The sequence below is a fragment of the Poeciliopsis prolifica genome, unplaced genomic scaffold, assembly GCF_027474105.1.
Source record: "Poeciliopsis prolifica strain line A6 unplaced genomic scaffold, Auburn_PproV2 SCAFFOLD032, whole genome shotgun sequence".
In the NCBI taxonomy this organism is placed as follows: domain Eukaryota; kingdom Metazoa; phylum Chordata; class Actinopteri; order Cyprinodontiformes; family Poeciliidae; genus Poeciliopsis; species Poeciliopsis prolifica.
The window spans coordinates 6,062,269-6,074,975 of NW_026562407.1; the positions used below are offsets into that span (position 1 = coordinate 6,062,269).

A 12,707-nucleotide genomic window follows, 5' to 3' on the forward strand; every position below is an offset into this window, starting at 1 on the left:
AAAGCAGCAGTTCCTGAGCTGCAGGGCCTCGGGCTATTGCATTGCTAGCAGGCAAACAGCCACCCAGCTGCCCCAGCAGGCCAGGAATATATCAGGCAGACTATTGGAAACCTGACAGCTGATTTAGCTCCCCCTTAATGAGCAGAGGGCTCTGCTGCAGAAACCCCTACAATCTGTTACATAACATCACAGACAGCAGGCCGGGGAAGAGGCAGACTGCATGGCCTGCAAAGATGTTGGAAAATCAATAGCTCTTAAATTCAGCATAGAATAAGAACTGAAGGTTCGCAAATATTGCAGAAGACTTTAAAGATTGCATATGAACGTAGCAGGAAACTGCAACCTCTCATTGCTTTAATTTTCCAACTAATCTAAAGATTTTTCTTTTTTGAAATGGTCTTGATAAATAGTTTTTCCAATTTTTTTGAAGGTCTTTTAAAGTTTATCTTTGGACTTTGTATGGCTACTCTGTGACATCATAACATCCAAACAATGCAGTGAGAAAAGTGGATGGACAAAAATATGGATGAAACAAATTAAATAACTAAAATGATCAAGCATCTCAAAGTTGTGTCTTTACATAAATCAAAATTTTAGCGATAGTGCAAAATTAAAACCAAGGTTTTCCTACCCCTTATCTAAGCAAACTCCCCATCAAAGCAGTGCAATAATGCGGGGATTAGTTATTTATTTAAAACAGGAAAAAGAGTACAATGTGATAATACTCTCAAAAACAATCATCTAAGGTTTAGATGCCAGATTACTCAGAATTTATTCACCGCTGGTGACCAATTCTCTTCCATTGATCCAATATTTGGATGCAGAGGTGAAAGGTCCATTTGGGAAACCCAGAAGTCAACATGTCCAACGCCTGCCTTGACCCATAACACGTTCAGCTCTCTGAGGAACGCTTCCCCAAAGGCGAGTGGCTCCACAAACCTTTGACCATTTTTGTAGGAACCTCATGTGAACTCAGTCAGAGTTGGATGAGTTGCTCTGCCTCACAGGCTTTGCTCTAACTTATGCTAAAAGTGTTTAGTTGGACTGGAGTCAGGACAATGAGCCTACCAGTCAAGTAACATTTCCAGAAAACGTACATTTTTACAAGTAAACTACTCAAAACTGCCTTTGAAATTATTTAAATTAGATGGAAAAAGGACAAAAGCATTCAGAAATAAAACTTTAATACAGCAGTTATGTGTAATTTAATCACTTTCTATTATATACAGTTAGAAAAATGTGATCACTCAAGTGTAAGTAGAACGTACTTCAACACTTTACCATCTGATGGACATACTGAGAAGATTTTGTGCGTTCCTAAATACTTTCTGACCTTCCCTGCTGGATCTCAGCCTTCAGCCCGTTTAACATGTAAATATGTAACAGTAAGAGGCTCACATCTACATATTTGATCCTCTGAAGACAATTCAGCCATCCCATTTAATTCAACAGAAACTTTGGCATTGAACCTTTAAAACTGACTAAAAGTGACTGGAAATTCGACAAATTTCAGTCGGGGGTGGGGGGAAGAAAAACTGAACTCTTGACATTGTCAATCTGTCTGCTCTTTATCACACTTTTTTAATGTTTTTGGTCTTTTTAAATATAACTTTTTTATTTCTACATGTATGACGATATATTTCTTCTTCTGATATTAAGTAAAGGCTATAATAAAGCGAACTCTACAATCGAGAAGAGTGACAAAGCCCCCATCGAAAGTAGCGGTTATATTTGCAACAATAGTAACCTAAGTGGCCTGACCTCATGAAATCATTTATTGTAATATTGCTCTGTTTTGTAATGAAACCAAGCTATTTCACAAGCGTTCCTGTCTAAGAAATGCATCAGTAATCGCTATATGGAAGAACAGAATGGATATAAAGTAGCAAAGTAACAGTCTATGCAAACCACAGAAAGTGTTCATGGAACATCGTTACAAAAAATACTTTCTGACCTCAGTCAAACTTGCATGGAAGTATATACGTTCTGACAACACAGATGTCAGAGGACCCTCAGGACCCCGGCCTGTCACTGTGGGCAAGCCAACAAGGGCAGGGGTCCAAGTTATTCCAGGCTAAGGCGGCAAAGGGAAGGGGAGGTCACAGTTCGCTGTGCACGCCCCTCTGCTTCAGCACCGGCTGACAGGCCACCGGAGTCTCAAAGTCCATGATGTACTGGCATTTGCTGGGTTCCTTCACCGATCGCAGGGCTGTCTCGGTTCCGCATGTCAGAGTGACCTAGAAAAGCACAGAGGAGGAGAATCCGAGGTGAAGTGGGGACGAGAGCTGCTGTTCCTCGAGTCGGGAGCCTTTTAACGGTTTTAACGCACAAAGTGAGCCGACTGAAGATGCAGCTTGGAAAAAGTGGAAACAAATAAGACTTTCAGGGCATTTCACATATTCACAGTGCATGTTGGCAGTTCCAGTGCCTGCAACCAACACGAGTGCGTCTTCCTGCTGTCTCTGTACTTTGGGGACGCTGTGGGATAATGGAATATCACCGCTGTCTTCCCACAAGCAAACAGATCTGGAAACGACGCGATAACAGTCGCCACGGGTCTAACGGTTTCACCTCTTTCACAAGACAGCAAAGAATGACTTACATTATTTTTTACCGTTTGTTTAGGGAGCCCTCATATCATCCTGAATCTTCAGCACAGTTCCCTTTGTTTAACAACAATCATGCGAGGCAAGAAGCAGACAGATATCGCCGTGCTGGTGGTTCAGTTTTGTTCAATTCCTGGATAAAAACTAAAAACTTTTTTTTCCTTTATGTCACCTGGTATCAAGTTCAACAGAAATGTTAAATGTTTTTGTTCTGCCTGGTTAGACGAAATGCTTTCTTGTGTGCATAATTTATGTGAGGTCTGACTCAGACATACGAAACAACATTCAAATTAAGTTTTTTTCGGGGAAAAACATCCGTTATAGTTCCACTGTTTGCTTTACTTGTCATAAGCAATCGAACATAAAAACATAACAAAAACGTAGATTCAAAACATATGGTTTGACTAACAAACATCTGTGAGCTGCTCCGTTGTCACTATGATTCATAAGGATTTATATGTAGAAGAGTATTGAGCCTTGCCCTACGCAGCTCCATCAAGAGTAAAAATCCTGATGATGATGATGATTTAGGTCAATACTGAAATCATCATAACTTGTCTGAAAAAGGAACATAGTTGTGCAATAAATCAGGAATAATCTCAAGATCGGTAATTAAAATGTAGGTTTTCCTCCTAGTTTTCTGAATGTGACGTTTTGAAAAGCGGTTATCTTTTGACTGAGAAGTGTCTTAATATTGATTTCAACAGTGCAGTAGTAAAATATGTTACCAGAGTAAGCAAAAAAAGCGCTTTAGTGAATCTACCCTTCTTAATTATCTGATTTAAAAAACAGAATTTAATCAGGAAGGAACAAACCTGCACCTTCCTAATTTATTTGATCGGTGTTGATATTGGAAATAATTGTCATAATTTTTCACATAGTTAAAAGAGAATAAAAACTTTTTCTCTGTTTTATAAAGTAGTCACATGACCATTTGGTTTATATATGGTACATCAACAGATGTTAGATTAGCTAGAAGTTGATGAGATGAAACCAGTGAACTCCAGCTTTATCATGTTTCAGTATTTCTCTGTGGAACGTGACTCCAGGCTAAGCGTAGAAAAGCATATCTAGAGTGGCATTGGTTTTCTTTGCCGCTGATTGGCTGAATCCCCAAGCGCAAAACAAAGATTGCGGATGTTAGCTTCTGCGGCAGTTTCCACAGCTACATATTAATGCTTACTGAGGTACAATCGTTGTTTGAACTATTAAACCAATAAAATATTTCCAAGCATTTTTAGAGGGGATCTTGCATAGTCACAGATTTAATCTAAACTTAAACTAAATTTCAGTACAACAGAACTAACTGTAGCTTTAGCATGCTAATTTTAGCATGCTAAAGCTTTAGCATGCACATTTTTAGCTTTAGCATGCTAATTTTTAGCTTTAGCATGCTAATTTTAGCATGCTAAAGCTAAAGGGTAGAATTATTATTATGTATATATGTCGGGAGTATGATTTTGTTGGAGAAAGCTAGAAAATGCAAAATTTTAAGAAGAGTAGAATGCATTACCTGTTAGCTAGTTTTGCTTTGTGTTGATCAAATCTATACGTTAGAATTTCAAATGGCAAAGAAAAGCAACCAGCTACTTCTTTTGAATACAGTCATCTGATTTTTTTTTTTTTTTTTGACACAAGGACGTCTCTATAAATTATTTAGGATATAATGAGCGACAAGAACAAACGTACGCCGGCCCAATTTATCACACAGTGAGAGCAGCTGTTTGCCAATCTGCAGCGGTTGTAGTCAGTTGCTGGCATGTTACGGCCCTGGCCTGAGAATTTAATTAATAAATTAAACAGTCGACTTCCCTCCTTCCCCACAGACCTGGTGAGATTAACTGCACAGTGCTTGAATTTGGATTACCCCAAGTAAAACAATACATCACTGGTCCCCACTTAGGTGCAAAAAAAGAAAGTGTTATTTCATCCGAGTGAGAGAGAGGGAGCACCATCCAAGGCAAACTTTCAACATTTCAGATATAATGAGCGTCGAGTTCTGACGAGTCTTCATCTATGCTGCCTGCACACGGTTAGGGGGTCGTATCAAAGGAATTCAATTTAGTCTTTTCAAAGGGGGGCCCCTGGATGGTTAGAGTACATACATTTACAAACGACGTTCACTGGGATCTGATCTGAAGAGGGGGCAAGGCAGTGAAAGAAGCAGAGAGTAGAAAATGTGCTACATATTTAATTGAGCAAATTCTGCCAAAAAAGAAAAAGAAAACGTAAATGGGTATAGTGAAAGCGACTGTAAGAGTGTTTGTGGGAAAAATGAAGATGATATATGAGTCAAGGATGCAAACGGAGGACCACTGATCATAAAAAAAATATGTTTGGGAGCAAATAGGAGGCCAATTGGTTTGTTTTTATCATTCGACATTAGAAAAAATAAGCTGATTTTGGGGAGGCCATGAAAATGTTAACCTTTCAAATGGTTGATGAAGAGCTAATTGTAGGATTTTCAGCAAGACCCTTGGAGAAAGCAGAGAAATCTCCGAACTGCCCTTCATTAATGTGCTGTTACGGGGTTCATGTCAGTGTTCTGTTTAGCTATCTCCTGCAGTTCATGTCCCATTTGCATTGTTAATTCAAGTGTGTTCATGCTTAAAGGAGATTTAGCCTTCCAACATTTATTACTGAACTTTTTTCACCTCTGTGGTTGAAGCAGGATTCTTCACTTTCAGTTCCCCTCATTAAAGTAAATTCAAAATCTGACCCTGGTTTATGTTTTGTTCTGAGGAAAATGCTTTCTGGTTCATCTCTTTTGATCGCGATGATATTAACACCGTAACTTGCTATGCTTTAAACAAAAAATGAAATGAAATGAAATAAAATAAAAATCCACATGTCCACTGAGAAACACAATGACCAGTCAGAGCAGATAAAGCTTTTATGGGTGGTGGAAATTTGGAATAATCACTTTCTGGATAAAGGGTCAGATCACTGTATGCACAATTTGGAAGTGTGCGTAAGAGTGGAACTGTTTTTTGACCAGTGAATTTTTAATATCAGGAACTAGGTAGGATTTTTGTTTTTTGGTACAGCTTTTGAAAAGCTAGATTAATACAACCGTCTCAGGCATTGATACATTTTCCCTCAGCTATTTTAATGTTCACATTGGCCTGTCGCTTCATTTGTTAAGACGTGAAAAGTAATTTTATTGCTCAAGTTTAAGTTCAGGTTTATTACAAATAAACTCCAGAGCTGCTTATGATTTTCTGTAAATTGTTCAACCTGTTCAAAAACAACTTGTCAAAAGTGATTCCCTCAATCACATTCTGATCTTTGAGCCGAATCTTGAGAACTTTATTGACCTATTTAATTGTTTCATCTGATAAAAGTTTTAGTCCGGGTTAATGAATAAGCAGGTAAATAAGAGAGCGTATGAGAAGCATGACCCAAAAGTCCCAGGGATTGACATTAGCAGAAGTAAAGCAGCACGTAAAGTTTGATTGCGTGGACAGGTATGAGTGTGTGTGTGCTTGCCAGGGCTGCATGTTGATCTTTACTTACAGAGGTAGTGCGAGATCCTCCTTGCCAGCACGGCTCTCCGTTCTCATACACCATCTGACTGTAGCGGTTCTTTGCTGGTCCTGCCCACATTCCCCACAGCCTGGAGCAAAAAGTGACAAAAAAACAGATAGAAAAAAATAAATAAAAATTATTGGGGCATCTTTTCTTACTTTTACTGTGGTCTTTCAAGAACATTTGAGACAAAGTCAGAGTCTTTTTTTTTTTTAAATACATCACTCAGTTGGCACATGGAAAAAAAATTTTGTCTTTCAGCTAAAATAATAATAAAAAAAAAACTGGCAAGATGGCGAGTTTGGCAATGCCCTTCTTTGGCACTGTTACTCAAACATCCTCTCTTGCTCAACAATGGAGAGAAAATATTAATTACTGTTTTGTCAGAGCTAGAACGGCGCGCAACAACACACAGGAGGAACACGTCGATACCAGGCTTGGATGAGTGTGCCTGCCCATCGCTCGCTAATTATATTCTCACCAAATATTTCAAGGGAAGAACGGAAACCAAACCAGGATGCCAGTGAAAGCAGTCCAACGTTGCATCAGCATATGCACTTTCATTATGTTTTCTGACTTTCTCCAATCTGCTGCTGAGCCTCAATATCTTAATTAAGGTAACAATTGCAGCCAGTTTGGCTGATTTAGTTTTGGTAAGACATTTTTTTTTCCTCAATTTAAACTGTAGCGACTATTTTTTTATCTGAAATAGAGATGGCCGAGCAAAAATAATGAAATCAATCTTTGTTTGATTCCAGCCGCAAATTAATCATTGGAGTAAGGAACCAGAAGAAAATTTTAGAATAATTTTAGAATAACTTTACTGTTGATTTACTGTGAGTATTTTGCTCAAGCTGATATCTGACATCAGATTTTATTGAGTTGTATCTAGGAAGATTTCAGAAATATAATTTGCTACTCATTTGACCTTGATGAGTCCAAGTCTGATGTCCTCTTCAGAAAAAAACAAACAAAAAAGTTGTAGTGCTCTTCACTATGTGCAAAGCTTATTTAAAAAGCCTGAGTGGGTCAGACAGAGGTGAATTGCTCGCACGAGTGGACGCCAGCGGGGTCCGAGTGCCTCGCCTTTTCTTCCCTTTCAGCAAGTCTGATTGGCTTTTAGCACCCTGTTAGCACCGGGATGCTTCAAAACGGATTGCTGTCAAGGTGAGCGCAGAAAGCTCTGGTGCTCTGGCTTTTCAGGCCGGTTGACTGGCGATCTCTTGTGCATCGCCTCTCGTCCAACCGTTCCCAAGCTTCGCTGCCGTTCCCCTTCCTCCATTCGACTCTGCCGGCCCTTGTGTGCCCCAGGAGGAAGAGCAGACGCTGTCAATTAGGAGCTGAGTTATCGCTGGGATGTGGCCAACACACTGGTCTTTTGGACTCAGGAGATGGGAAGTTATTGATAGATCATTCCCTGTAATAATACCTACCTGAGCTTGGTATTGGCAGGCCATTTTCTAAAGTCAGTCTGCTGTTGTTTTTCTCTCTACTAGTTATTAACACCATCAACACAAGAATACATGGGGTCTTATTGCTTAATTGGATAAGATTAGGGTGCCTATCATCGCTATGTGTTAGTCTGACCTGCTGTCAGATCATGTAACCCCCCACCCCGGCTTTGCACAATGGACCCCCTGGGATCTGTGACAACTTCATTTTCTCATCCAATTTGTCACAGTTTGGCTCTAAGCTGCATCCCTGACACAAGTCATGCTTGCCTGCACTTGTCGCAGCAGGATCAGATTCCTTAACTCATCCGGTCTACCGACTGGATGTTCTCATCCATCCCACCCCGTCCGGTCACCCCACTTAATACCAAACATTCCCATTGGAATGATGCACAAGGACCTCAGTTTCATTTGGCAAAAGGAAACCAATGTCTCTGAGGAATTCATCTCTTTCAGGCTTCCTTCACTGTGTTTCAGCTAATAATCCAGTACCTGGCAGTTCATTTTGGATTTATAGAAGACATTTGGTCAGAGAGATAGAAGGAATGGAGATAGAGAGAGAAGAAAGAAAGACAAAAAAAAAAAGGAATATAGGAAAAACACAATTTAGACTGCAGGTTGGAAAAATTGTTTGGAAATCTACATTTTTTCATATTTTTGTAGAACGGGTGGGAGGGGAAACTTGTTGTAGTCCATTCACAATGTGGACAAAGAAGCAGGCTACAAAACGCAGGCTTCCTTTTTAACAATTAACTGATGCCAAATAGTAAAGAAACTAACCTTTTGGGGCGTAAATTTCTGGATGGAGATTCTGCCCTTCCTTAATGTCATGAAATGCACCGTCCATCAAAGTTAAACCTGCAATAGGAATCACATTCAACCAGCTAAACCTACTATCTATACATTGAGTGAAAACAGGACCACTGGGGTCCTCCAATGTGTCCAACTACACACATCAAGCAGCCAATCTCATTTAGCTTTCCTCTCAATTACTAAGGTGTGATTTCGATTGACAAAAGGAGATGGAGTTTTGATTAAATCACATTAAATTTGTTGTATAAGCAGTATTACCTCCAGGGTTAAATTAATAAATGATTTTTTTTTTTTAGGGTTTTTAATGTTTAATTTAGAACTAAATAAAAATGAAATAGTCTAATCCTGATGAAGGGTAATTACCATTAAAAAAAGCTGATTAGCTCCTCTTCTGCTAATAATAGCTTGAGCAGATTTAAGCTTCTCTCGCTTCCTTTAAAACGCCGTGGTGACCACCGATTCCGTTTTGAACTGCATCGTTGCGCTAATCCGAATGCCTCGAGTGATAAGTCCTGAAGATCCACTGCTAATCTCGCTCCACACTGAAAGGAGAGCTGCCCCCTCTGCTACAGCCGCAAATCAACTTTTCAGAAGCAATTATCGTTCGGACAACCCGGCTCTGGCGTTAAAACACCCTGAAGATGCTGAGGAGAGAGGGAGGCGGGCGCGGGGGGGAAACTGGGGCAAAATATTTGCTTGTGTTGATGTTTGTGGGATTTTTAGTTTCCGGGTGTTCGCTTGAGAAAAAGACGAGGAGCAGAACTCGAAGAAGAAGCAAACATAATGGTGGCCTCAAATGAACCCAGCATAAATCTACTCATTTGCCTTCAGTAACGTCTGGCATGTTTGTTCAGCTGATGTAAACTCACTGAAGCTTGTTTCTTCAGACAGAGAAAAGCGCTGCCATTATATACGCTTGTACTGCCTCGAATAAAATTAATTATACTTCAGATTTAGAGTTCCTACCCAGCTTGATTTAAGTATTACAATTTACATTGTTTTAAAGTTCACAATTTTGCCAAAACACTGGAAAACCACTTAAAAGAGACATATTTAAAGTGCTGCAGTGGAATACATCTGCCCTTAACGACTACAGCCTGAACCATTGATACAACGCAGGGTGGATTCATGCTTTTATGTGGTTGTAGTGAAATTTGACAATTTGAATGTTGCAGCTGAAATCAAACTCATTGGACAGGACAACTTTTTTCCAAATCTGTTATTGAATAATTGTTACAAGACTGTGTGAACCAAAGCCACGGTTTTGTGTTCTTAGAAGACGAGCAAGACACTATTTGTTGTTCTGCATCAAGGCTTCAAGGTGTTCTGTATACATTGGTTGTAATGAGCCACTGAATCATTTCTATTATCACAAACAAGTCTGTCTGTTCTCCTCTGACCTTTGAGATCAACAGGGCATTTCCATCAAGCCGACTGCTGCTAATTGGACATTTTCTCTTTTTTTGGTGTATGAAAATCCCAGTAGATCAGCAGTTTCTGTAATACTCAGATCAGCCCCTCCTGACATCAACAACCATAACCCTAACCCACATTCAAAGTCCCTTTTCTTCCCAATTCTGATACTCAGTTGGAACTTCAGCAAGTCCCTTAACAACCTCCAGGTCCTTAAGTGTAGTGAGTTGATGCTGTATGATTCACTGAGTCGCGAGAGACTGTCTGCCCCATGCTAACCATAACAAAGCAGACTGGTGTACACATCCAATATTTAATTGGATATGCACAAAAGAAGAAACCGATTGAATTAAGTATAGTGAGACAACTGTTCTCCAGTAGCAGCTCCTGAAACGTAATGTAAACCTTCTTTAGGCTGTGTAAAGTCTAAGCTCTTTCCTTTCACCTTCTCACCATAGCATCCACTCATTAGCCAGCGCTGCCATAAATTAGGCCTCTCAGCTATGCTTTTCACTGCTCTAACAAGGGGTCTGGTGCAGCAGGTTAGTCTGCTCACTAGGCTGCTAATGTGCTAATCATTTACAACATGAGACACGGCAATGTTCTGGAAGGTAGCGAGAGTCATTTTAGAGCTGCTGGATGATTTCAACCAGCCAACTTGCATCCCTCTCGGCTCCAACCCAGAAAACCGTTGACGTAGCCCGGCGGTGCAGGGGATGGCTCACCTCTGCCACTCTCGTCGGGCCACCAATCAAGAGAGTGGCGCTCTGGGACGAGCCCGGGCGATATCATTACTGTGCCAGGCGCCAATGCTGCTCTCGGCCTCCTGCCGCCCACTGTGCCCAGCACCTTCATGAATAATTCATGCACAGGAACACGTGAAGGGCACATGGAGCAGTCTTTTTTTTCAGATTCACAAACACTGCCTTTATGATTGCTATTTCTCTACCTTTAGACATTTCTGAACAATAGAGTAGAGAACTGTATAATGGCGTCCAAATAAATTTACTGTACTTGCAGAAGGTCTGCCAGTTATATGTTCGGAAAACAGGTTAAAGGTTTTGCTTTTCACAACAACCCCTCAAGTATTTGTCTCATGTACATCACCCTGACCCACACGGTTGCTATAAAAACATCGATGGCACATTTTCTTTCACTTTCAAGGCCAAAGCAATTTCATGTGGTGATAGAAAAAAAAAGGGAGAGGGGGGAAATAAAAGCAGCTAAGGATGTACATTTCATCAGCACCTTCCTGACAGACACTGAGCAGGGCCTGATGTCGACCCCAAAAATCAGCATTCTGCTAACAGTTCACTTGTGCCTCATTAAAGACCGAGCTGTTGCCATGAAAACCCAGCAGAAAGGCCATCAGGGGTTCACCGTGTCAGCTCCCCCTGCTCTCTGCTCTACACCACTTCCAACACACGCGAGAGTCATTACCAATCTGGCTTGATTACCAGATATTGTGTGGGCCAGCAGGAAAGAGGGCCATATATCATAAACACATTAGGGACCGGAAGCTCTGCATGTAGGCCGAACATTTCCCTGCAACCGTGAATGAACGGAGAGGCTTCTGGCTGCATCGTGGCACGATCCTCCTCCAAAGCACTGGGCACCAAGAGGCTGCCATGTTTCCAGGTAGAGAGGGCCTCTCTCTCCGCTAATGGCACTCCAGCGAATGACCTTGACAGCTTGAAAATGAGCACATTAAGTAGAGCACTTAAATGTGCAATTATGCACTTGTTCCAGTCGAGGTGTCACTGCTCCGTAGGTTAAGATGAGGGTGGGGGGGAAAAAAATAAAAAAATAAAAAAAATGTTTTTTAAATAACTATCAAAACAATTAAAGGACCTGTGTGAAATGAACAGGAACGCCATTGCAATCGCTTTGATAATTTTTTTTTTTTTCGTTTTTAGAAAAAGCAAACATGTAGGATTTATATACAGAGTTAGCCTAATGCTATACATCCTGTATTTTGATTAGACTGAATAATACAAACCATCTCACTGGGACATATTAGCCAGCAAGTGAACAAAATGTCCACATACTCGATGTTTCAATAGGAATAAAAATAGCCAAGTGTGAGATTCTGGGGCCAAATAGTTATGGCAAGATGATTGCATCAAATTATCTTCAAATATATAAGGAATATACAGATATGAGGAATTTCCCAAGTTCCTTCTGTTGTTTTCTTCCCACTTTGTAATTTACTGCTAACTGAAATAGGAATATTCAAGAAGACAGAAATGTTTCTGTTACTGATGGAGTGAATAAATTAAGCTTGAATTCACAGAGCTGGATTCCTTTCATGAATCTCAAACGATTAACTATAATATACAGAAATGTACAGAATGCTGGATGCTCAAAGAGAACCCCCACCCCCTTCTATCTCTATGTAAATATCTGCAAATACATTGTATAACACATAGGCAAATAGAACATATTTAAAGAACTGTGAATCATTTATCATCTGCTATCTAGAGTCTGTTGCTCCCACACCGTGCAGCTTCCTGTTATTATTCATCAAGTACAGCTGTCAAATGCATTAGAAATAATTGATAGGAGCAGAAACAAATACTTTTAGCTGTTAAAATATTTAAAATATCATTACACAAATACCATAATTGGACTTTTAGTCCATAACTGGAACTCCAAGCCAGGCTATTTTGCCACAAGCTCTTTCAGTGTCATTCATTGATTCAGCCTGAGTTATAGTTTTTTTTGTTTTTGTTTTTGTTGCACTCATTTGTAACCTGTTTATGTTCGATCAGTTTTGCAGTTATAATCTTACAGCTCCCTAATGACTGCAGTAAAATGGCCACCAATGGAAATAATTAGCTGCCGTACTTATCTCCAGTTTATACAGTTCATGTGCAGCTGCTGCAGAAAACTGCTG

The 12,707-nt window shown here is 40.1% G+C and overlaps 1 protein-coding gene across 1 annotated transcript in view; it reads right to left on the reverse strand.

The window, feature by feature from the left end:
- Window positions 1-1,167: 1,167 nt before the first annotated feature.
- The window catches only part of LOC129373336 (glucosidase 2 subunit beta-like), a 137,762-nt gene continuing 126,222 nt past the window's right edge, over window positions 1,168-12,707 (reverse strand). The window contains exons 14-15 of the mRNA XM_055051229.1: window positions 6,123-6,222; window positions 1,168-2,237 (exon numbers count right to left, since the gene is read on the reverse strand). Coding sequence (XP_054907204.1) covers window positions 2,100-2,237; window positions 6,123-6,222 — 238 coding nt within the window. The 3' untranslated portion in view covers window positions 1,168-2,099. The remainder of the gene's footprint in view (window positions 2,238-6,122; window positions 6,223-12,707) is intronic.